Here is a 27,979-nt window from a genome sequence, read left to right as displayed (position 1 = left end):
TCTTAAGACAGGTCAAGAGATTGTTATCTCTACCCGTATCAATTAACGCCTCCAGCTGTAAATTGGTTCTCTTGTCGTGTGTACTGATAATGATAGTCTATTAGCGTACTGACTTTCTACAATCGGACTAATGCACGCCATTGACGATCAATTATTCTCACGTTTCTTCAGCACCCACGACTATAACTAATAGTGTATTAAATATTGGATAGAAGCAGGCGTTACTTTGCGGAAGTTCATCATGATTATATAATGATTTATTTATTTTGCTATCATCCGACAAAATACTCTCTACGTAGTTGTAGAGTCAACATCTCCTGAGTATGCTCCGGTTTCGGAGTGAAACGTACGTAGAGAGTATTTTGTCGGACCTGGGTGTCGTTGTCCCATGGGTTCGTCGACTTTTCGCGGACGATAGCAAATTAAATGAATCATTATATGATCGTGTATTGGTCGCTGCGTGCATAACGGCTCGACTTATGAAACGTCTTTGCTGCGCTGCAGAAACATGAGAATAATTGACCGTCAATGGCTGACTTAAACAATCTAAACAATCGGCCTCATGCACTATTGAGTCTTATATGGGCATGTCTCTCGATAAGTTCAAAGTTTTTATTATATACGCAACCTTATAGAAAAGTCGTATTATAGTGTTAATGACTATATAAACGACAAAAAACGCATGGAAGTGAAATGTATTACATGACTGTCTACTTATGTTAAATGGTGATAGACTAAAAAAAAGCCTGGCAGAGTTTGTTGTGGGCTCTTCTCGGACCAAGGCGTCAAAAACTTAAAATTAAATTTACGAGGGTTCCAAGACCCTCGTAAATTTAATTTTAAGTTTTTGACTAATTATTATCACCATTATTTTATAATATTAATTACTGATATTTCGAAGGTAAAGGTTGTAAACTAAGCTTAATTGAAACAAATGAATATTGACTATAACAAAAGATCGAAGTGGTAGTAAAAATCTCCACAATTAATATTTTTGCCCAAAGTTAATTTGATGGTGTATAACTAATAACCATCCTTAACCATAGAGTTATAGTTAATTAGAGGGCGCACCGAGGTTTTACCCGCATACTTCCCGCTCCCTTGGGAATACGGAGATAGAATAAATAGCTTATGTTACTCACTGATAACTTTCCATTATTCCACCAAAGTCAAATTCAAAATTCGTTTACTTCTTAGTTTACAAGCATTATTTGTCGTAAGGTTATGTTATGAGATAATGATAATAAGTTTTACGACAAAGTTACGAGGGTTCCAAATTCGCCTTGATCAGAGAAGAGCCCACAACAAACTCACCCAGTGTTTTTTTTGTTTATCACCATTTTACAATGTTCTCTAGGATCGCCAACTTATACTACACTACAATATTTCGTACGAGCAGGTAAAGCCTTCGTCTACTCTGTCTCTGGTCGTGTTTATGTACTCCCGCTTCAGATTACGAGGAAGGAAGGAGAAACTGCGCCAGTGTATCCCACACACTTTTGCGATTTTTAAAATAATATTTCCCTGCAAATCTCAAAAATCCGATAAAGTCCGAGAACTTTATTATAATATTAGTTGACGCCGCGCGGTTTCACTTGCGTGGTTCCCGTTTCCGTAAGAATACGGGGATAATATATAGCCTATAGCTTTCCTCGATAAATGGGCTATCTAACACTAAAAGAATTTTTCAAATCGGACCTGTAGTTCCTGAGATTAGCGCGTTCAATAAAACAAACAAACTCTTTAGCTTTATAATATTAGTATAGATTACTTCGTATGATTTAAAATAGAAGCTAAACTAAATTGTAAATATCTACGTAAATTTCACGTACTTACTTACATTCAAAATCGTATCTAGGTTAGGAAGTATTTTCCAACAGATGCATGCGGTTTTAAATAATGCCGGTTTGCTAACTTTGAGTCTCTGTTTTATGTGGACTCATTAATCAGTATTTTCACTGCCTATTCGCCATTCCGACTATGATAGTTCAATTTGGCGACGCTCCCAAAACCGATATTTAATATGTGACTTGTGCATATTAAAGAGCTATGGATGCGTAAAATTAATTCAATTTACTCCGCAGCGTACCGTTTCGTGAATATAAAATGGGCAGAAAATTAAAATTGTGTCAACTCGCTGGCAGTTAATGGGTTTCCGGATCAACTACTGATATGCAGTTATGAGCGTTAATTAAATCACATTACTATGTATAGAGCGAAATTTCATGCATGCTGGACGTATCTAGATGGATATATATAGATACTAATGGATGCCTACGACTCCGTTCGCATTTTACAAATGTTTTTTTTTTTAAGTATAAAAGTATGCCCTATGTTTTAGAGTCCAATTTATCTCAAAGCCGTGAAAAGGAAACAGACAAACAGACAGACAGATAGATTTACTATCACGTTTATAATATTTGTGTAGATTTGTATTAGAATCGCACTTTGTTCGAACTCTAGGAAAAAATGCTGCCAAACTTACAAAAATAACATCTAGCCTTAATTTGAATTATATCCTACTAGCTGACACCCGCGACTTCATCCGCGTGGAATTCAGTTTTTCACAAATCCCGCTGGAACCATGGATTTTTCCGGGATTTAAAGTAGACTATGTGTTAATTCAGAGTAAAATCTATTTCCATTCTAAATTTCAGCCAAATTGCTTCAGTAGCCGCAGCGTAAAAGAGAAACAAACATACTTACTCACTTTCACACTTACACACAAACTTTCGCCTTTATAATATTAGTGTGATTCGTGCTGGAATTTCAGTCGAATGAGGCTTAACAGCTAATAATGTCTCACGGGGGCAGACCACGGTAGAACGTACTCTTACTCGAATATACCCTGCAAAATGTTGCTCTTTTAACCACTATGATTTCTATGTAATATCAGGTAAGACTTTTCCGTCCTACTAGAAAAAAAACTAGATTCGTACAAATAATTTTTATATTTATCCTTACGTACATCCGTACTACTAATCTCTATGGTCATTGACCTAAAGGACCATAGTCTATGCCCTCAAGTTGCCGCTCAAAGTTTTAAATTTAATTCCAGAAAACAGATATTGCAACGTAAAACTATCACAGTATTAGTTAAATCTGCAATGCGACAAGGTACGTAGTTTGGAGTTGTTAAAAGTTGTTTGTAACTATCCGTGATAAGAACGACGACCTCTTTAGTGTTATAGTGACGTCTTGGGTTGATTACTGGCTATGATCAAGTTTAGCTTTTAGCAATTAATAGCTTTTAAAGGCACTTGATATTAGTCTGGATTCGACTGATTTAATGTTCCCTCTATACATCTATGGTTATATAATCAACTGTTACTTTATAATTCCTCTATCAATAGTAATAATACATATAGGCAATTTCCTGGACACCATAAGGCTTTCATACAGTCAAGAGAAGTTTTTATCACCATCGAATGAAAATTAATAACCCTAGGCAATGGCTGTCCCAGTAACTTTAACGAGCGACGGCCCCGTTTGTCTTGATCTACGACTAACACAGATAAAATAACGCCTATGTGGCCCTCCAGAAATTAAATTTAATGTTCTTGACCTTTTAAAAATAGTCATACAACGTATTCACACAATAGCAGTTTCATGTACCAATGAATCAAAACGAAACGAAGCATTAAATAAATAAATATACTTTATAACACATTTGTAAAGTAAAGTATCGTAAAGTATTCACCAAATACCTAATTTCACCAAAATCAGTAGTCTCATTACGCACATGTGCCGTAATGTAAAGTAAAACGCACATGTGCTGTAATGTAATTTAAAACGTTAATCATCCGTCTAAAAACGAACGGTACTTTTTTTAAGACTCAGCAAAGAGTTTTTATGGCAGAAAAGAGCTCAACATTCTATGAATATAATTAACTTTGTGAGGTAAACTATAATATTATTAATTTTGACAATAAATTACATTATTTATCTGTAACAGAAACACAAAAATATTAATTTACTTTATTAGTAATACTGGCTTTAATTGGTGCATTTGCCTCAAAAAAAAAACGAACGCACTTCGGTATCTGTGTAAAAATTACAATGATATGTTTTTCATATGATGACATCAAAATGTCGTCTATGGAAAACAGGAAAATCAACTAATTCATTTTCAGAAAATGTGTTCAAAGTGTGTTTCCTCGCAAATGTGTTATAAAACGTCGTATGACATACGTGCGCTTTGATAATTACAGCCTCTGCTTCCTTACTATAGCTCTCGCCAAGGCTCGAGCTTACCCCACTTATATTATAATGTACTATAAACAATACACACATCACTATCTAGCCCGAAAGTAAGCGTAGCTTGTGTAACCATAAGGTTACTAGGATAGCATATTTTATCATATATCATCATCATCATCATTATCAACCCATATACGGCTCACTGCTGAGCTCGAGTCTCCTCTCAAAATGAGAGGGGTTAGGCCAATAGTCCACCACGCTGGCCCAATGCGGATTGGCAGACTTCACACACGCAGAGAATTAAGAAATTCTCTAGTGTGCAGGTTTCCTCGCGATGTTTTCCTTCACCGATTGAGACACGTGATATTTAATTTCTTTAAATGCACACAACTGAAAAGTTGGAGGTGCATGCCCCGGACCGGATTCGAACCCACACCCTCCGAAATCGGAGGCAGAGGTCGTATCCACTGGCATCACGGCTCTATATTATCATATATACTACATATAAATACTTAAATAATTTATAAATACACCCAGATACTGAAAAAAACCCTGCTCATCACACAAAGATTTACCAGTAGCGGGAATCGAACCCACAGCCTTGGATGCAGAAAGCAGGGTCACTGCCCACTACGCCACGCGGCCGTCAATATAATATCTAATATCATAGCGAAATTTCGTTTAGGTACTCGAAGTATACTTTATCACTAAGTAATATATTCTACAAGAAAACCATTCACACAATACTTCTTTCATACTTGTAAGTAATACATCCTAACACTACACAATATTACTAAAGAAAAAAGTAATATCGCAGATATTGAATATCACACCTATTCACACTTTACCATCGGCTAGGACAAGTTTAATCAAAATATATCATTGTACGCATTTCATATTTGGTTGAAACTGTATCCGATTATGCATTCCAATTATTCAGTATTTCACGCCCATCGACGCCTATAATTACATTCTGATAGAATTGCATTAAACCCCGAGCGTTCGTTTACTAATTTCCATTCAATTTATCCAATGATTAGCCTTAATTCAGTGCGGTTTTTAACGTGTCTATCAATTACAAACCGTATAATTTGTTAAAGTTGTTTGAATTTCGGTGTTTTAATTAAACAATGTTCAACTTACAGTGTAAAGTTGCGGGCCTTAAAGAATTAAAAGAAAAGGCTGTACAATTATCTAACTGTAATGTAAATACAGGTTTCTTCCGTTTTCCGGTAATGTCAGCCAATGACGATCAAGTAAGCTAACATGCCTGCAGCGCTAACGGTTTGACAGCCGATAAAACTGATCGTGTGTTGGTCGTGATCCGCATGATATCATGCGCATCGCTGCGAGCATGTGAGTTTACTTGATCATTGCACTATTAATGCCTAGTATTCATTTTATTAATCATGCAACAACTTGCACTCTATCATTATGATAGTATGATCTGTATGTACTCTTTTATCTCCTCTCATCTAACAGTGGAATTCATAAACGTTGTAAGACACCCACAGGGGAACATTCACCCGCTGAGTGTCAAATTCTCAAACAAATAGAGGCTAAATTCGACACTCAGCAGCTGAATTATACCCTGGGGGTGCCCCTACTATGTCTATGAATTCCACTGTAAGTCCTCTTTCATGGATTCGAACTGATGTGATAATAAGCTTAGAACTGAAATCAACTTACAGTTATAGTCTTTGATAACGCGGTATCGAGTTAAAGTAGGCTTATTTAGTAAGCAGTTTTATTTGCAACATTGAAAGTTTGCTTGCTTCAGCGACTCTACTTTGGAAAGCAAATCTTACTAAAGAGAACCGTTTAGAAAAATGTTAGTTGTCCTTACAAAATAATCATGTGTGTATGTCTGTTCCTTTATTACGCTGCGGCTACAGAAGCTTTGGCTGAAATTGCGAATGGAAATAAATTTTACTCTGGATTAACATAAAGGCTATTTTGCATTTCGGAAAAATCCATGGTTCCCGCGGGATTCGTGAAAAACTGAATTCCACGCGGACGAAGTCGTGAGCGTCCGCTAGTTTACAACAATTTTACATTTACAATTAACAACCTTAACGCAGTGCAGTTTATAACGCCTGTATGAAATACAGGGCGATAAATGGGCTATCTAACACTGAAAGAGTTTTTCAAATCGGACCAGTAGTTCCTGAAATTAGCGCGTTTAATCAAACAAACAAACAAACAAACTCTTCAGCATTCTATATTAATACTAGCTGACGTCGCGCGGTTTCACCCTCGTGGTTCCCAATCCCCTAAGAATACGGGGACAATATATAGCCTATAGCTTTCCGTGATAAATGGGCTATCTAACACTGCAAGTTTTTTTCAAATCATACAAGTAGTTCCTGAGATTAGCGCGTTCAAACAAAGAAACTCTTTAGCTTTATAATATTAGGTGTATATAGAAACAAACCGAATAATTTACGTATTGCTGTTTCAATTTCGGTGTTTAAATGAAACAATGTTGAACTTCCAGCGCAGAGATGAGTTGCGGGCGTTATACAATTAAAAGAAAAGGCTGTTGAAAGTGTTTTCAATTAAACTTGGAATCCGAAGGCAACGATTCCGTGCGGGTTGCTAACGTCGAGCGAGCTACGTGGGAGAATCCGCGGTATTGCTTTAACTGCAACACTTCCGTCCGTGCGGGGTGTAGACAGTCGTTAAAGTGCAACAATTTGCCCCATCATGTACACCGGGGTTAGTTTTATTGCTACATTAGTGGAACTAGTGTACACATGTAGGTACAAATGTAAATCGTGTGTGTGTGACATGTTTCTTAATCAAGTTTATTGTGGTTTTAATTGAGTATGACATTTATTGCATTTTTAAAATATTATCTGGAAATTTCAATTAGTTTTTTTAGACGGTCTCCGTGACGCAGTGGTATGCGCAGTGGATTTACAAAACGGAGGTCCTGGGTTCGATCCCCGGCTGGGCAGATTGAGATTTTCTTAATTTGTCCAGATCTGGCTGGTGGGAGGCTTCGGCCGTGGCTAGTTACCACACTACCGGCAAAGACGTACCGCCAAGCGATTTAGCGTTCCGGTACGATGCCGTATAGAAACCGAAAGGGGTGTGGATTTTCATCCTCCCCCTAACAAGTTAGCCCGCTTCCATCTTAGACTGCATCATCACTTACCATCAGGTGAGATTTTAGTCAAGAGCTAACTTGTAAATAATAAAAAAAAAAAGTTGCGTGATTAGTTCAGGTTAGGTTTCATATATAATTTTGACAATACGAGCCAAAACGCTTGTCAGCTATGATGGTCTATATTTCAACTGTTTCATGACGTCACTTCTACAAATTCCTTACAAACAGAGTGATTAAAAATAATATTAGTTAACAATATTAGTTTGACGTTTAGTACATCAAGTATGTTAGTGACGTCACAAAATGGACGTCAGCGTTTTTGACGTTATGAAAATTTTAAAAAATACGTGATATTCAAATTGAGTTTTTTATGAAATCCTTAACTTTTATTAATTGATGTTGATATGTGTCGAACCCTTTTTGCATGTACTACACCATATTAATATTGTTTATATTAAATTTGATATGAGTTCAAGCCAAATCGAATTGAAGCCTTAATAGCTCAGTGGGTACAGGGGCCGACATCATCACCATGAGTTTGTGGTTCGATCCCTGCTGTGGGTCAGCAGGGATCTCTTACCCACTCTTAGCACAGTCTTTTCCGACTAATTGGAGAGGAAAATTGGTTATTACACGTAAGAAAAACCGAGTGACTGTACCTTGTATGTAGACTACCTAAATAACATAAATTTACAGAAACGTAAAAGAATAGTAAATTTGAATATCCCTCGTCAGCTCTTCATGTTGTAGATATATTGAAATCCAATTCATATCGGTTTCAAATTGAAATTTTAATTAAGAAAATTTTGAAATATTTTAGGAACTTCACGAAATGGAACCGTACCAAGGTATGGCTCAATTAATTTTTTTCAGTATTTTTTCGATATCTTTTGGACTTTGCACGTTTTATGCAATCGGAATGAAGGAAAATTTGAATGAAACTTTTTAGGTCAAGGATTTACTATAATTATTTTACCCTATTTCAAAAATTAATTCTTACTAATTATAAAAATGCAAATGAGAGTTTGAATGTTACTCTTTCACATCCAATCCATTAAAACGATTTTAATAAATATTTTACCAATGGAAAGCTATATTATCGGCGAGTAACGTAGCATATATTATTGCCCCTTGGGCACGGGATCTACTCGGGTAAAACCACAGGGCGTTCGCTAGTATAAAATAATATGCATTACCCAAGCATTGTTTAATACCAACATAGGTACCTACCAACAACGTTCTTAAACAAAACCGTGAATTCTCAGCATCGTAAATCAAACAATTTCCCAACTCACAAAATCCGTCTGCTGCAGCTACAGTGAAATTCGCAAAAGATTTTCAAAAATAAATATATTATTAGAAGCGAAAGAGTTGGCTTTGGGCTACGATATTGCAAATCATGCACCCGCAAGCAATAACTTCTTGTACCTACTTGGAGTCCTCTCCATATTTATAGACTGACTGAAGCCGAACTGTATTAGGTTCAATTCCTAGACTACAAATAAAGCTCTTGTTAACTTTATGTAATTGTACAGGGTATCCCGTAATTAATGGATAAAACGCAACTGGTAGATACACCACCTAATTATCTAAAACTTATTTGAATAATATACCAAAAATCTCGTCATCAACCCATATTCGGCTCACTGCTGAGCTCGAGTCTCCTCTCAGAATGAGAGGGGTTAGGCCAATAGTCCACCACGCTGGCCCAATGCGGATTGGCAGACTTCACACACGCAGAGAATTAAGATAATTCTATGGTATGCAGGTTTCCTCACGATGTTTTCCTTCACCGATGATACCAAAAATCGCTAGGGTTAAATTATATTTTTTTTCGGATTTTTCAAAAATTTCTATCTTGAATCAGTTTTTTTCAATGATGTAGCTGCTGAAACTATGATTTTGAAGATCTGTTTTTTTAAACATTTTAGGGAATTTAATTTAAATAAAATATAAGTTATTTGAAAAATTATAAGAAAAAGAAAGCCCTTATTCAATAAGAATCCATCCAATTCGTGTTTTCTCAGAAATAATATAGAGGCTGCGTAACGTAACGGAATAATTAATTAACAAATAAAATTGTCTGGAATTCCTTTGATAAAGATTAAGAAGTATAAACTTCGGCAATGTTTTAGTAAATATATTGGATTATTCTAAAACATAAAGACCGAACAAGTGCGAGTTGTCGGACTCTAGCATCGAGAGTTCCGTACAAATTGGAAAGTTATTAAGTTTAACATTACAGTACTTCTTAAATAAGGACAAAAAAAATAGCTTACTTTTTGGTTTTTACGTCATTATGTGCGACTCCACCTCGACTCATAATAATCCACTCATCTTCTATACCTACTTATAATAAATCTATAGAGAGGTCAATTCTGTACATCAAATATATTTCCAAATAACAGGAATGATTAGTGATCGATACTGATGCCAAAAATGCAATCGGTAAAATTTTTGTCTGTCTGTATGTTTGTTATAGAAACAAAAACTACTCGACGGATTTTGACAAAACTTGGTACAATTATTTTTCATACTCCTGGGCAAGTTATAGTATACTTTTCATCACGCTACAATCAATAGGAGCAGAGCAGTGAAGGGAAATATTGGGAAAACGGGAGAAGTTACTCCATTTTTATATATTAGCGATACTACTGTAAGGGCTGGATTTAAGAGGTCTAAGGGCGGATGAAGTCACGGGCGTCCCCTACTAATTAATATAGCAATACTATTGGACGCTGCGCAGTTTCACACGTTTCAGTGGGTTATGGGATGAATATGCCTTTACTACTCGCTGCTAAAGTATGCTTTCGGTCGCTGATAAACTAACATTAGTTATAATTGGTAAAAAAAAAATTTAAATCGGTTTAGTAGTTCAGTAAAAGCTTAACTTTTAAACTGACTTTTGAATTTATATTTTATAGTACCGAGTATATATCTTGAGGAAGAGGCACATACTGTGTACCACATGCATGGTGTGTCCTCGGTCCATCATCTTTCGCATTATTATAGATGTATACACGAATAAATACACGAGATGTATAAACTCAATACTAGAAACCATAGATCAGTAACTAAGATCTGCCACTCACCTGCAACTATAGTGAGAAGTGCGAACGTAGAAACCAGCGGTAGTCCCCCTGTTTCCATGGCGACGGCTCTCGCTCGCCTCCTCGCTTCCGCAGCCATAATGTCAACAGACATTTGATATTCCAAAATCCAGCCGAATCTTACATTTCGCTCGTTAAGACACCCTTTACATTATTAAAAATGTATCTTCTCTCATACATATTTATAAGGGTTCAAAGAGATCACTACTTATTTATAAGTCCACCCTTTCTTTTTTTCTTTGTAGTATTAAGTCATATAAGTATTTCTCTGTAAGCTTATCATCATTAGTCCAATATTATACGAAGTATTTTCTATTTATATTACTAAGGACTTATTATTGTCACATTTCTTTATTTGATCTGAAACAATAAAGGAAGATTTGTTAACAATAGATCATGTTTAGTAGAAATACAATATAAGTAAGTGAGCTAAAATTAACGTTAACGATTCGTACGGTCGACTCATTTATTTCGTTCTTGGAACTCAGTGACATGAAAAAAATATTATAACGTTTTATCCAATATTTACACAATTTAGCAAATATAGCAAAAAAAACGAAAGAACGAAAGAAAAAAATGTATTTAAAAAAATTGTGCAATAAGCCACAATGCCTATTGTAGTGACTGATGCTTCAAGCACCTGAACAATTGAAAATTAAAACTAAAGTAGTTGAAGCACGAAATACGTAACAGAAAGCGCTGGTCTTGGCTGTAACATAAAAATATACTCTATGGATAATATCTGACATAGCTCAGCGAGGCGCGAAGCTAAAGTAGCAATGGCCAGACCAAATAGTTCGAAAAACCGATGGACGTTGGTGTCCCAAGGTGCTGGATTGGCGACCCAGTACCGGAAAGCGCAGTGTTGGTCGACCCCACCAGGTGACCGAGGATATCAGGCGGGTTGCAGGGAGCGGCTGGATGCTGGCGGCTCGAGACCGTTTTGCTCGGAGCTCCATGCAAGAGGCCTATGTTCAGTAGTGGATGTCCATCGGCCGATAATGTTGATGGTGATGGATAATAATTGCTTGTTAAAGTAGAGTATAAGATTTCTCATCAGCTCTACAGTATTTTTGTATGGTAGGAATCCTCTTACTATAGAAATACATACAACCTATACAGGTTTTTAGATAAAAAATTTATGAGTTTCTTAATGATTAAGATGCTTGGAGGCCGTTGGATCAGCTTCCACCTTCACATAGGAAGTAAAACTATAAGAAATGTAAACAGTAATTGTTATCAATTGTAAATTGTTATAATACTGTATGACTTTTTCAAAAGAGCAACTGTTGAGTTTCTTGCCGGTATCTACTCAGCAGAACCTGCATTCCAAACCGCTGGTAGAATCTTTACAAATAGTCAACTGACGTGTCAAAAGTGCTTGTAAACAGAGCCTACTTGAAATAAATGATTTTTGATTTGATTTGAAACTAATAATAAAAAAAGAAAAAAATCATTTCACTTAGTTATTTCCGTAAAACCACAAGATAACAGTGTGCTAATGTTAACATGTCAGACAAAATATTCTCAACCCACTTCCTACTCCGAAACCAGAGTATTCTCTGGAGATGCCAACTCGCATGAAAAACCATGCAGGTTTGCGCGAAAATATTTTTTTTTTATAATCATGAACTTTCAAACTAACGCTTGCTTGAATTACACACTGACAAGTAATTAGATTAAATTAAATTAAACTAGAGGGCGCCTGCAAATTCGCATACTTTCCGCGGATGAAGTCATTATTGATTTTTCTAGCATAAAAAGTAAATTTTGTGTTACACGCTTTAGTCTATCTCCATTCCGAATTTCAGTTAAATCCATCAAGTAGTTTTTGCGTGAAAGAGTATCAAAAACTTAGGCGTTATCAAAATTAGTAGAAAATTATTTATGATTTAAAATTAAACTTAAATCCTGTAAAACAACAGTTTATGATTTCTCGTATCTTGTAAGCTGAAGACTATTATTGTCATATTGCAGTTGGTCTTTCATTGTTTGATTTGAAACAATAAAACGAGTTTTTCTTATCAAGAGTCTCCAGTACACTCCGAACCAAATCTCGCTCTTCATTCTACAACTATTGTTCGAATAAAGGTTTTTTAATTAATTACTGAGACTTTTTTTATTTGAATTGAAACGATTCTTGACCTAGAGACAGTTAATATGTAGGTTATATCTGACTTTTGGTATAATAGAAAAAATATAGGTTATTCAGTGATTGAGTAATAAATATGCACAAAACAGTCGTTAAGTTTTTTGAAAATTCCCAATAGTTGTCGTTATTTTCTTAGATTTTTGTTCCTTCTCCAAAGTATTAAATAAGAATTATTTTTACGTCGTTCTAAAGTTATGGCATGGAAAATCGGTTTTGGTTGTTATATTGTGTTTGGTTGTCACTTAAAAGAAAGAAAAACTCATATAGCCTTACCCAGAATTCGAACCCAAAACCCTGAGAACTACATAGGCTAACCACTGGACCAATGAGGATGTTAATACAAGTAATATTTTCTTATTCCTGAAGCTTTTTATTTGACTAAATCTAGTCCAAAGTGCGGGTAATAAAATTCCATTTGCACAACCGTCAGTCGGTACTATAAATTAAGATTATAGAACCTAAAAATGTCTTTTTAATAATATAAAATCCCCTTGTAGCAGACTACGGACTAAAGAGGTCGGAAAAGGGAGCAGACATTATAAGAGGTTTAGCGATGAAACAAGGACCTACATTTTTGGGAGTTGTTCAAATTAATTTTAGTATCGAGCAATAAAAATTATTTAGACATTTTATACTGTCTGCAAAGTATAAAGACACTTTCTTCATATTTTATTTTTTAAGAACCCGAGTGCTTTAACTTTATCCAAAATCGATACACATTTTAAGGATATAGACCAAGAGACAGTGATAACAAGACATACCTTTTTTATTATTTACAAGTTAGCCCTTGACTACAATCTCACCTGATGGTAGTTGATTATGTAATCTATACTAATATTATAAAGCTAAAGAGTTTGTTTGTTCGTTTGAACGCGCTAATCTCAGGAACTACTAGTCTAAGATATAAACGGGCTAAATCGTTAGGAGTAAATCCACACTTCTTTCGGTTTCTACACGGCATCGTACCCGAACGCTAAATCGCTTGACGGTACGTCTGTGCCGGTAGGGTGGTAACGAGCCACAGCCGAAGCCTCCCACCAGCCAGACCTGGACCAATTAAGAAAACCTCAATCGGCCCAGCCGGGGATCGATCCCAGGACCTCGGTTATGTAAATCCAATGAAGATTTGACAAAGGGAAATCTATTGAGTCATCCAACTAAATGTTCGAATTATTTTGTAATTTTTAGTGCTTGCGTGTTTTTTAGTTTTTAAAACTATTATTTTTATTTAACGTTATCTTTGAAACAACTTAAATGAAACTTAGATACCAATTTAGATTATGTTTTTGATCTCTAAATTCACTTACAAGCTATTTGGAAATGACAAGAACGTGCGTGTTTGTAGTAATTCTACTACTGGTTCGAAAGAGACAAAAGTAACCAGAAATACAAAAGTAGCTAATGGGAATGAAATATATTCATGCTTTTGTTACCTAATATCAACCAGTATCAAATTTCACGTAGCAGCTTATTTCTATTGAGTAATATTAAATTGAAAGCGACACAAATCGAACTCCTACCATGGTTTTGGTGAACACCTAAATACTTTCAATACAATTTCCTATTACGCACGTGATAAAAATATTCAAAAATTTCCCCGACGTCGAATACATATATGTCGCGCGTAGACATATACGTATATGTCTAGGCGCGCACAGTAGTTTTTTATTACACCCTGTTTCCGCGGCGTGGCGTGAGCAAACTGAGATAAAACAGAAATGATTGCCGCTCTGTCGGTATATTGTTTTAAGTGTTTTGTTCCATTGCAGCCCCTGTGTGCCGATGTGTTCGTATAAATGGCGATCTGCCGAGCGTACGCGCCGCGTATACGAAACGTATACGAAGCGTATCCGCGCGTATCTACGGTGTAACGAGTGCACGGCCCAGTAAGTTGTTTAATTAATATCAGCTCTTTAGCGTTTCAGATTACTTATTAAAAACATTTATCATTTACACAATGCAATTTTATTTTAATTTGTTTTCAATTCACACAGTACAAGGCTCCAGTTTACCTCAAATTGTAGGTTTAACTAAAGTACTATTTTGAAAACTTGTTTTTTCTTAAAATTTATTTTTAGTTCTTAAATATAAATAAGTCTTACAGCTGTTATTTATTTTAGACGTGACTAGAAATATATCAAATCCTGTCGAAATAGTTTCAATAGTTATTTCTAATACAGGTGCACTTTATATGTCGGAAAAGTTGCAGTAGATGCTATCTCTTATTGCCAGAAAATAATCATTTTAACGCACAATTTGACAATATTATCTACACTACAAAATAATACTGGAATTTATTACGACAAACTGGACAACTACTGCACTAAAAAATGTAAACAATGTATGTATTTGCAATATTTTAGTTGTTATAATGACATGATACAAACCAATATTACACGTAAATACGAGTATTGTTGAATTTCATTCGTTCCTTCTCGACATACCTATGTAGTGCTTGAAACGTTTTGAAAACAATAAAGCTGTTTCTAGGGTTGACTTGAACGGAGATGAATTTTAGACGTTGTGTGAAAGATTCGTCTCGTTACTGTTATGATACCTTCCGATATAATTATTATGAATTCAGCAGCACTATCAAGTAACAATGTTTTGTATACCTCGCTAATGCGAATTTCGAATTTTATAGTACCCTGAGAGACAAAGAGAGGTAGGAATGAATTCGAAACTCGCACTAGAGTGATTTATAAAAACATCCTACTGTTTTGAGCTTCACAGTGCGGTGAGCGAAGGCGTAGAGCGTTGACAAACTCGTAAAGTGCGGATAAGTATCGTTTGCGGCGAGGCATATAATAGTTTACAGTGGGCGGTCGGTCGGGTCTATCAATTGGAACACGCTGTAGTGGCGGCGACGTCTTTGGCGCACGGCATCGCGACAATAAACAATACAAACAACCCTGCCCTGCGTTTGACACCAGACCGTTGGAAGTGGATTAGAACGCTCTACAGGGAGTTCGGCAGCATTTAGGGAGCGTAATAGCCTTCCGCCGTGACCTGTTTTAGTTGCGACAAATAGAGATTTACGGGATTGCCTCCCGGGGATTTTCGGAGGGAGCCGTTCTTTCCTAATAAAATTGGATGGCGTTTACTTTGCGGTTACTTTATACGAAGCTGTTCTTATACAATACGAACCGTTTTTTAGACAAGTACCTTTTTTTTTCGGGGGGGAAATCTATTTGTGAGGTACCCGACTTACGGGGCGACAAGTCGGGTTATGTGGGACTTAACCACTAAAACCCCCTCGGTGGCCACCCTCAGTGCATCCGTTGCACTACGCCTCTAGTGCTCGTCTAAGAGTAAGAATATATTGCTTGCGACTTCAAATTCGTACTATTACTGGACGGACCGTCCTGGGACGGTCCCCCGCTGCCGTCTTCGACCTGGATCAGCTCGTTCACGGCTCCGTTCAGCAGCCTCCTTCTTCTGTTTCGCAGAAGGAAACCTCTGTCTTCGTTCGTTAGACAAGTACCTATACGAGCTACCTAATTCAATTTGTAAACTTTTACAAATTCGGGAATCGTATTGTCAGCCGATCCTGCACTCATTGTGCAAAAGTGTCCAACAAAGTTTCGAACGATTCCATTTCCCTTGAATTATGTGGGGAAAAAATTCTCTCGGAAAATGTGAAGGGAAATCTCATCACGAATTTTAATGAGAACGACGATTCAAAATATTTTCATTGGGACAAAGTTACATAGTACCTGAATAAATATGCACGGTAAAATTTGGGAAATATAATTGTCAATCATAATAAAGGTCTACTTGATCGACAGAATCTAAGACGTAACTGTTATCTATACTAATATTATAAAGCTGAAGAGTTTGTTTGTTTGTTTGATTGAACGCGCTAATCTCTGGAACTACTGGTCAGATTTGAAAAATTCTTTCAGTGTTAGATAGCCCATTTATCGAGGAAGGCTATAGGCTATATATTATTCCTACAGGAACAGGAACCTCGCGGGTGAAACCGCGCGGCGTCAGCTAGTGTTATAAGTGTGTACGTTTGTATGTATTAAACGCAAAAACTGCTAAGCAGTCTTGGATCCATTTTAGCCACCGTATAATAAAAACTCGATTAAAAATTCCACATTAAACGTTATTATCAGTCTATCTTACAATTCCCTCTACTCTTGAAACTACTTAGCTTAGAGATTTGTTATTTTATTTAATACTAGCAGATGCTGCGACTTCTCCCGCATACAATCCTTCTATAAAAGCGAAATATCCCACCACGCATTATTATATCTCAAAGGATTGACTTTTCCTACACGCCCACCAATCATCGTTATATTTCAACCGACTTACGCAAAACCTTGACAAATTATATACTGAAATCTTACGCATAAATCACTCTATCTATTGATCTAAACCGCACGACGATCCGTTTTGTAATTTTTGAGTTTATCGCTAACAGACAAACCTAAAAAACTCGGCGGAGGGCTTTGTTTTAAAACGTACGTAATATACGTGTCGTACGTACCTCACCCTCGACTTGATAATATGAATTCCGAAAAAATGCAATCTTTGCGATATCGAAGCATTATTTGAAAGCTAATGCGAAACAGAGTTTACAGAGTTTAACCTCGTCCCTCGGATCGTTATATTCATAAAATGGGTATTAACCCTTAATATTAGGGACGGTATCTCCTTTAAGACACTTCGTCGCTTAATAATTTTACATTTGTATACAAAGACGCCATGTTCAGTTATCTCACGAGTGCCACACACCGATATGACTCTAGCCAGGGCCTGCTCCTTCCATTGTCATATTTACATTGAATATGTTCAAAGCAGAATTAAGATTAAACTAGAAATGGAACAATGTTCGGAATACCATTTATACGAAGTTCGTCAAGGGATTACATGTTCTCATTAGAACTCCGTTAGTTTATTGTGATATACAAATTCAAGTGATTGCCGCAATTTCGCAATGCATGTTATGCTAAACTAGCGGACGCTCGCGACTTCGTCCGTGTGGAATTCAGTTATTCACAAATCCCGCGGAAACCATGGATTTTTCGGGATAAAAAATTAGCCTAGGTGTTAATCCAGAGTAAAATCTACTTCCATACCATATTTCAGCCAAATCGCTTTAGTAGCCGCAGCGTAAAGGATATGTATAATATGTTTTCTACTATTTTCTTTGTTATTGTTTTTCTTTTGTGCAATAAAGTATGTTAAGTTTCACATTAATCTTAAAAACGTGAAAGTTTATGTGTGTGTATACGTGTTTTTTCTTTACGCTGCGGCTACTGAAGCGATTAATCTGAAATTTGGAAGGGAAATAAATTACTCTGGATTAACACATAGGCTTTTTTCATCCTGGAAAAGTCCAAGGATATAAAAACTGAAATCCACGCGGACGAAGTCGCGGGCGTCTGCTAGTATATAAATAAATAGTGCTTTTAATTATTAAAAGTCATTGAAATCATTGAACTACTGAATTGAATGGATTTGGCTAAAATTTAGAAAATAGATTATAACCTGGATTAGCACAAAGGTTACTAAAGGTTAAAGGTTACTTTTATACCGGAAAAATCTATAGTGCCCGCGGTATTAATGAAAAACTGAATTTTATGCAGATGAAATAGGATGTCATCTAATGAGTAATTTTATTTAAAAAAAAACCTTTTTTTTCTTTACAAGTTAGCCCTTGACTACAATCTCACGTGATGGTAAGTGATGATGCAATCTAAAATGGAAGCGGACTAACTTGTTAAGAGGATAAAAATCCACACCCCTTTCGGCTTTACACGACATCGTAGGCAACACGTCTTTGCCGGTAGCCTCCCACCAGACCAATTAAGACAACCTCAATCGGCTCAGCCGGAGATCGAATCCAGGACCATCTTGTAAATCCAACGCTCATACCACTGCGCCACGGAGGCCGTCAAATATATTGTAAAAGTAGCATCTTGGATACAAGCGATAATAGCTTCAGGTCAGATATCGACAAGCGGCGATAGTAATAAAGCCTCCACCCGGAAATTAAAAAATATCCAAAGAAATAACGATTGGGACATAAATCCCGCCCTGGCAGTAGGCCAAACTAACGTAATAGTCAAAAGAAGTACTCTAGACGCTTTATTTGGCTTAAAAAAGTTTCCTTTCTCTCATATAGTTGTGTTAAACTAACTTGAAATGAGATAGAGGCTTAAAACTGGAAACTTGTCTCGAGCGAATGCTTGTCTCATGTAAGACAGTCATATTATTAAACGACCGCAGTAAGATCCCCTCTAGTTCCTACAAACCGGAACTTTCATTTCATCGATGCTCTATATTTTAAATCCAAACAAGATATAGCCGCTGATTTAAGCACTGATTATAGACATTATCGGAGAGTAACATCATCATCATTATCAACCCCTATTCGGCTCACTGCTGAACACGAGTCTCCTTTAAGGCACCCAATGCGGTTTGGCAGACTTCACACACGAAGAGAATTAAGAAAATTCTCAGGTGTGCAGGTTTCCTCACGATGTTTTCCTTCACCGTTTGAGACACGTGATATTTCATTTCTCAAAATGCACTAACTGAAAAGTTGGAGGTGCATGCCACGGACCGAAATAGAACCTATACCCTCCGAATTCGGAGGCAGAGGTCATATCCACTGGGCTATCACGGATATAATAGGTCAGTCCCTACTAATGTAGTTATCCTACATTTAGACCCCCCCGAACTTGAACTATGCGGATTAAATCGCGTGGTTTGATTAGCTTAAAAAAATGGAGAATAGGCGAGATATATTTAACGACCTCTCTGGCACAATTGGTAGTGCTGTGGATCTCAACAGAGAGATCTTAGGTTCGATTCCCAGCTCGGGTTAGCTTAGGATTTCATATTACCTAAATTGACTGAGGTCTTGTGGTAGACATCGGCCGTAGCTAGTTCCCACCCTTTCGACAACAACGTATCGCTAAGTGACTTAACGTTCCGGTACGATGCCGCGTGGAAATCGTCAGAAGTATGGGTATAATAAACTTGTACCTCTTCCAAGTAAGTAACATCTCAGACTAAATCATCACTTTTATACTTTTTACACTTAATTTGACAGAGCTTGGTTTTGTTTACTATTGAAATAAAACTAAAAGGCCCTACTCACACATCTGCCGCAGGGGCAATCTAGGGTGTAGGAGTGGGGATGACCCTTAATTGCATCCTTAATTGTGATGTGTGTAGGCATGCCGGGGCAATTTGGGAGGATGGCCCTGCGGCAGGGCGGCAGGGGCGCGAGACTATCCTTGATCCCTAAGTCGTCCCTGCCGTCGGTGCGTGTGTAGCGCGATTGGGGCAATTTCTCAGTCAGTTTGTCAGCAGCTGTCACACGGAGTGCACGTACAAACAGCGTAGAATCAAAATGTGTACTTTTATAATATTCATGTGGCATAAGTCACTTCTTTTCTGTAGCCATTTCTTCACCCAGTATCTCCTTTTCCTTTTTTTTGAGGTAGCACCACAGAAAGCGCCAAGGCTACTCCAATGTTTTGAGTAGTCGATAATATGGGTGCCATTCTCAATACGTGTGCTAAGCTCGGTTTATTCTTGAACACTGCACGGCAGGCAAGTGTGTAGAGATACTCCCGATATCGGCACAACCGCCGTGCACCCTAGATTGCCCCTGCGGCAGTTGTGTGAGTAGGGCCCTTTAAAGGGCAAAATCCGTATGATTTTAAGAATGTCTACCAAAAAAAAATAATCAAAGAAAAAAACAAAATACAACTACTACAATTTTTTAAAGTTCGATGTATCTTCAAAGATACTCTATCAAGTTAAGGGTTAACATCAGTTGTAGGTAGCAGTCAAGACTTAACTTACTAACTAACTTGTTGTAGAATAAAAATATAACTAATTGACAATTAAGATAAATACAAGAAAAGAGAGTAAACTTTGCAATAAACAATTGCATTTTAAACAAAACTCAACTTGAGTTATTGTCGCGAAACATTAAAAACCTTTTCATTGAATTAATTGCGATGCCGTGTCCAACCTTGGCACCCGACGGCCCATTTTATCTTTATACGTAATTAAAAAGTTAAATTGTCCAGTTAATAGCACAATTGTGTTGTGGTAGATGACGCTGGATTAGATCGCTTTCGAAAAACTTCAGAATTCTGATCGTAATTTTCACGAAATGTCGACGAGTACGAGTATTAAACGCCCCGCGGCTTCAACCGCATACTTTCTGGTCCTACGTGAATACGGGGATAAAATATGGCCTATGACACTTTTTTTTTATTCTTTACAAGTTAGCCCTTGATTACAATCTCACCTGATGGTAAGTGATGATGCAATCTAAGATGGAAGCGGGCTAACTTGTTAGGAGGAGGATGAAATTTCACACCCCAATCCGTTTCTACACGACTTCGTACCGGAACGCTAAATCGCTTGGCGGTACGTCTTTTGTCGGTAGGGTGGTAACTAGCCACGGCCGAAGCCTCCCACCAGCCAGACCTGGACCAATTAAGAAAACCTCAATCGGCCCAGCTGGGGATCGAACCCAGGACCTCCGTCTTTTAAACCCACCGCGCATACAACTGCGCCACGGAGGCCGTCAAAGTTTCCAACTCACAAATAAGTAGATTTGCATAGATGAATTAATACATTCATTCCTCTATCCAAATCTGATTTTAACTGAAATGAATTATTGAGTGGACTGAATGGAGCCTATTTTGGCGACAATGTTCTAGTGCAAATGACCATCCAATTTGATATTGAATAAATAAACTATATGTGTTTGAAATTAGCATTCTGATTATTTTGTGTAAGGATATATAGAAAATTTAGAAAGCAAAATTTTGTATATGATTGTACATGAACTTTGCACTACACTCTTCCATAGTAAGGTTTGACCAGCACATAGAGCAGCTTTGGGTTTTACCATCTCGAATCTGGCAATTTATCGCACATGAAATTTGGCTGGTGGGAGGCTTCGGCCGTGGCTAGTTACCACCCTACCGACAAAGACGTACCGCCAAGCGATTTAGCATTCCGGTACAATGTCATGTAGAAACCGAAAGGAGTGTAGATTTCATCCTACTCCTAACAAGTTAGCCCGCTTCTATCTTAGTTTGCATCGTCACTTACCATCAGGTGAGATTGTAATCAAGGGGTAACTTCACAAAGCTAGGCAAGTTCCCATGATATGGGGGCGACGGGGGGAAAGATATGGCGGATGTGAAGTCGTGCGCGGGAGGCAGAGGGAAGGACTGCGTGGGCATGAATACGTGCGCGCGGGGCATCGCTACCCCCTCCCGGCCCGCGCGGACCATCAAAAGTGTTAAGAACGAAATGGCCAAGCTATAATCATCATTAAAAACCCATTTTCGGTCAATTGAGCACGAGTCTCCTCTCAAAATAAGGGGGGTTAGACTAATAGTTCACCACACTGGCTCAATGCGGATTGGTAGATTTCACACGCGTAGAGAAGTTGAGAAAAATTCTCAGGTATGAAGGTTGGCTCACGATATTTTTCCTTCACCGACACACAGACTAATAGCTATACATAATAGCCAGGCTGCTCGGTACGCAGAAGGGTGCGAGTTAACAGTCCGATTAATTTCGTATTCCAACTTCGTCCCACTTCTCAGCTTATTTTAAAACGATTTTATAAAAAAAAAAAAACATACATACAGCCGAACGTAGAACCTCCTCCTTTTTGGAAGTCCGTTAAAAATATTGTGTAATCCGTATTTCCAAGAAAATAAAAGTTTCTCCAGCGGACCTAGTAAATCACAATAAGTAATTAGCTTATCTTTTCCCGTCACGCGGGTTGAATGAAAAGGGGAGAGAGTTCACGTTTTTCCTCGAGACAGAAGACTAATCTCGAATTAATTTATAGATAAAGCGGAGGCGCCGGATCAAAGAACTTACTGACTTTGCACTCTACTTTAGTAGCATTTCATACATATTCAACATGTAAAATAGAGAAAGGACTATATATTGCTAGACGCCCTGCGGATCCACCCGCGTAGTTCCCGTTCCCGTGGAATTTGGAACATAATATGACACTCGCAGATAATACTTCACAATTAAATCAGTGTCAAAGTGTATTACTTTGTAACTGTACGATCGATATTTGTTGTCTAATTTATATAGCCCAGAATTCAGAAATTTTTCAATTGATTACTATCAAGTTGATTTTTCGTAAGTAGCTTCATCTTGATGAGACGCTTTTTTATTTATGAACATTTTTGATTCTGGTAGCTAACTGGGTTACCAGGTAATGAAAGCATGGAGCATCGAAACGAGATAATTTTTAGGACATTGTGGCTGTGAAGTTGTATAACTATTAATAACTAGCTGACGCCGCGCGGTTTCACCCGCGTGGTTCTCGTTCCCGTAGGAATACGGGGATTTTATATAGCCTATAGCCTTCCTCGATAAATTGGCTATCCAATACTGAAAGAATTTTTCAAATCGGACCAGTAGTTCCTGAGATTAGCGCGTTCAATCAAATAAACAAACAAACAAACAAACTCTTCAGCTTTATAATATTAGTATAGATTAAGCAACAGTAAGGGGGAGAGTAAGGGGTAAGGGGTAAGGGGGGGGGGGGGGGGTAAGGGGGAGAGCGACAATAAAATCTAGTCGGCCCCAACAGTCAACCTCACCTGCACGCGCCGGATGGCGGCGGCAACCGAACGGTTTCCGCGGTGCCCCCTGCTAGACAACGGACGAGGCTCTGGCGACCGAACAGTGGCGGGATAACCACTCATGCCTGACAGGACAACTTGTTAGATGAGGTTTCAACAGCCTGGAGAGACAAATCATCTCCAAAAAGTTTGGTGCAGAAGGCAAGGGGAAACCACTGCAACTAATGTTCCCAAGAAAGTCTTTAGAATGAAAGTACAATTGAATAGATCACGAGTGCCATGTGAACCGCGTAGGAACCGGCGCCGTTCTGCTTCCGGGGCTAGCGGTGTGAAATATGCTACCGGCCATCGGGCAACAGGGGACCAGGTTGCCTATGGAAATTCAGCTACTGGAACATCTACGAGTATAAAGCTGTGGCATCTTCAATCGATAGGAACGTGGAATGTACGTGGTTTACTTTGTCCCGGGAAACTGAATATCGTACAAAAGGAGATCATCAGATGCGGCTTGAATATCTGCGGACTCAGTGAAACACACTGGAAAAGAAACGGACATTTTCTTACTGAGTCCCATATCGTATACTTTTCTGGGAACGAAAGTAGCAGTCACAACGGTGTTGCTTTATTAGTGCCCGCTCAACAGAGAAACTGTGTAATTGGCTATGAAGCGGTAAACGACCGAATAATAAGTGTCAGACTTAAAGCATCCCCAGTGAATATAAGCATCGTGCAAGTTTATGCTCCTACTAGCACAGCAAGTGATGAGGCAATCGATAAGTTCTATACGGATCTAGAGAGTACTATCAATAAAGTCCCTAATAGAGAATCTCTTATGATACTTGGCGATTTCAACGCCAAAATTGGAGAAAACTCGAACCAGCTTAGTAAATGTGTGGGTAGGTTTGGGCTTGGTGTCCGGAACGATAGAGGGGAACGTCTCATGCAGTTTGCAAATGAAAATGACCTAGTGATAGCTAATAGCCTATTTCAACATCATCCTCGTAGGCTATACACTTGGACATCACCGGATGGTAAACACCGCAATCAAATAGACTACATTTTAATTAGATCGCGATGGAAAACATCCATTAGAAATGCCCATACACTGCCAGGAGCAGATTGCGGCTCAGATCACCAACTTCTGATCGGAAAGATCAAGCTTAAACTTAGGGCGGCTCGAAATATCACGAAAAATACCAGAGTCGAAGTGCAAGATCGCTCTAAGTTTTACGTGACTGCAAAGCAAAGATGGCTGCAATGGGCCGATGAAGATCCTGCGGACGTTACACCTGACGTTCTATGGGGCCGCACAAAAACATTAATTACGGAGTCTATATCGGCTTCCGCACCAGCAACTAATTTACGTAAGCGGCAACATTGGATGTCTGATGCCACTCTTAGACTGGTTGACCAGAGACGCGATTTGAAAACTTCAGGGGCAAAGGTTTGTGATTTAAACAAATTATCAGCGCAAGTACAGGCAGGTTGCAGGCGAGATTATAACGATTATCTCCTAAGGATTTGTGAAGAAGTCGAAAATCACTCTAACAGACACGAGTCCAGGGATCTCCACCAAAAAATTCGGATCATCACCAAGTCAATTTCTTCTAAGACCTGGGCAATCGAGGATAGTGATGGACGAGTTGTCACTGAGCTGGAGAATATCACTGAAGTTTGGAAAAATTACTGCCTGTCCCTGTTTCAGGATAATCAGTCCGAGAACTTCCAAAACACAGAGCCTGGAAACGAGAACCTGGAGCCAGACATTCTTAAATCCGAAGTTAAGGCCGCCATTGCACATCTAAAGAACGGAAAATCTACAGGTGGAGATGCTATCCCTATAGAAACCATAAAAGCTTTGGATGATATAGGTGTCCATATTTTCCATAACATTTGCAACAAAATATGGCAATCAGGATCATGGCCGAAAGAGTGGACGCACACAGTTTTCGTTCCTTTGCATAAAAAGGGCTCCACAAAGAAGTGTAGCAATTACCGTTTAATAGCTCTTATTTCTCACGCTAGTAAAATTATGCTGCACATTCTTAACGAACGACTGAAAAACTTCCTGTCGAAAGAGATCGCACCAGAACAAGCCGGTTTTGTAAAAGGCAAGGGTACCCGTGAGCAGATTTTAATCGTTCGCCAAATCATAGAGAAGGCACGTGAGTTCAACAAGCCGACCTACATATGCTTTGTTGACTTTTCGAAGGCGTTTGACTCTGTGAAATGGCCTAAACTGTGGACTGTGCTACTAGACATGGGTACACCAAAACATTTAATTCATCTTCTTCGACGTCTTTACGAAGATGGAACTGCATCTGTGCGGACGGATGACACTATGTCGAAAAGTTTTCATCCCAACGCAGGTGTTCGCCAAGGATGCATAATATCACCGCTCTTGTTCAATGCGTATACCGAACTGGTCATGCGAATTACTCTCGAAGACTGGACTGACGGCATCACTATTGGAGGATACAAGATATCGAATCTACGATACGCAGACGATACCACCTTATTTGCGACTAGTGCTTGCAGTATGGAACGACTACTTCTCAAAATGGAGCACGTGAGCCAGGAGTTTGGATTAAAAATTAATCGCAGCAAAACCAAGATGATGATCGTTGATCGGGCCAACAACAACTCGCCAAAAGTTACTCACATAGCGAATTGTGAGGTCGTTCCGTCTTACATATATCTAGGAGCTTTAATCACAAACAGTGGCGGTTGCGTAGACGAAGTTAAGCGACGTATGGCAATCACAAGAACCGCAATGGACAGGCTGAAGAAAATATGGCGGAACAAGAAGGTTACCAAAGCCACCAAGATCCGGCTCGTAAAAACTCTTGTTTTCCCCATTTTCTTATACGCAGCAGAGACATGGACCTTGCGACAAGTCGAGAAAAAAAAGATAGATGCTCTGGAGATGTGGTGTTGGAGACGAATGCTGGGAATCTCCTGGACTGAGTTTCGCACTAACGTCTCTATACTCCAAGAACTCGACATAAAACAACGTCTCTCGACATTAGTACACAGTCGCATTCTTCAGTTTTTTGGACATGTCTCCCGGCGAGGGAATGATTGTATCGAACGCCTTGTTGTGCAAGGGAAGGTGGAGGGAACTAGGCCACGCGGAAGGTCACCCATGCGATGGACCGACCAGATTAAATCTGCTGTAGGCGGTCCCTTGCATGAATGTACGCGACTCACTACACAAAGGGAGAAGTGGCGAATGCTCGTGAGGCGTATTACATCTGCCTCCAATACGTCCTAAGGACCACGACCGCTCTGTCAAGAGCGCAGCGACAAAGAAGAAGAAGAAGCAACAGTAAAAAAAAACATCTACAAAGGCGAAGAAGGCATATCATCTACGAACAGTGCGTGTTGCCAGTGATGACCTATGGTTCCGAGACTTGGTCGCTAACTATGGGCCTCATAAGAAGGCTCAGAGTCACACAGCGGGCGATGGAACGAGCTATGTTAGGAGTATCTCTGCGTGATCGAATCAGAAATGAAGAGATCCGCAGAAGAACCAAAGTCACCGACATAGCTCAACGAGTTGCAAAGCTGAAGTGGCAATGGGCGGGGCACATAGTTCGAAGAGCCGATGGACGTTGGGGTCCCAAAGTGCTGGAATGGCGACCCCGAACTAGTAAGCGCAGTGTTGGCCGACCTCCCACCAGGTGGACTGACGACATCAAGCGAGTCGCAGGGATTCGCTGGATGCAGGCGGCTCAGTATCGTGATGTTTGGAAGTCCCTACAAAAGGCCTATGTCCTGCAGTGGACGTCCATCGGCTGATATGATGATGATGATGATGATGAAAAAAAACATTGAATCTGGTAAAAAATAAATTTGATAAAAAGCTACTCACGGAAAATTAACTTGATAGTAATCAATTGTAAAAATGCTCCACCAATCCTGGGCTATAACATTCAAGACGTAGAAGAATATATTTTAAAAAGAAATTGTCTGAACTGGTATAGATTGAATTTCAAATTCCATCTACTATCAGCTATCACAAACCGAGGCGAAGTTTAAAAAAGTCCCCAATTAATTAGATTCATTGCGGCGAGAAGTTTGCTCGTTAACCAACAATTCCCTTAAATTCTCATTCAATTTACTGAATCCCTTTGCCGAACTTTTATAAAGAACCGACCTGTCACGTGCAAACTATAAAAAAAATTACACTCTTATCTAGCTAGTAATCTAGTCTGTGACTTCGTGCGCGTCAAATTTTTCAAATGCCGCTGGAACCATATCTTTGGCTGGAACCAAAGTAGCCTAGTCCCATTAAAATCAATCCAGCCATTATAAAGATTAGCTCGTGCAAAAGAAAGACAGGTAGACAAAAATTTTAAAAAGTTTGATTGTGTTCTAGAACCGTGTAAATAATTATAAGCTTAAGAAAACACAGTTGTTTTGAAAAAAGATTAATTTGCCTGGACAAAAAATAAAAAAACAGACGAAAACTCTTATCATAGATGTCGCCTTCTTTTTGTCATATTGCGGCGATAAAAAATCGTATAGGTTATTATAGTTTTAGCTGTCAACAGAAGAGAAAACATTTTATTAGATAGAAAAATAAAACCAAATGAAATGTCGTGAAATAAAATGAAAAAATACGCAAGATATACTACATTTGAATTTAATTAAAACTTTATCAATGTGAAACTGCCAGAAAAACGGTGATCAACAGTTTTGTTCAAACTGTAGGTAGATAGTCGAGTTACATTTTACTGAACTTTTTTTAACCGACTTTCAAAAAGGAGGAGGTTCTACGTTCGGCTGTATGTAT

General features: G+C 38.4%; 1 protein-coding gene across 1 annotated transcript in view; it reads right to left on the bottom strand.

The window, feature by feature from the left end:
* The window catches only part of LOC112042983 (lachesin-like), a 100,647-nt gene that overhangs the window by 56,303 nt on the left and 16,365 nt on the right, over positions 1-27,979 (bottom strand). The window contains exon 2 of the mRNA XM_024078217.2: positions 10,405-10,782. Coding sequence (XP_023933985.1) covers positions 10,405-10,516 — 112 coding nt within the window. The 5' untranslated portion in view covers positions 10,517-10,782. The remainder of the gene's footprint in view (positions 1-10,404; positions 10,783-27,979) is intronic.

This window comes from Bicyclus anynana, chromosome 10, assembly GCF_947172395.1.
Source record: "Bicyclus anynana chromosome 10, ilBicAnyn1.1, whole genome shotgun sequence".
NCBI lineage: Eukaryota > Metazoa > Arthropoda > Insecta > Lepidoptera > Nymphalidae > Bicyclus > Bicyclus anynana.
Note: the sequence above shows the minus strand (reverse complement) of the source record. Positions and strands in the feature narration are given on the sequence as shown.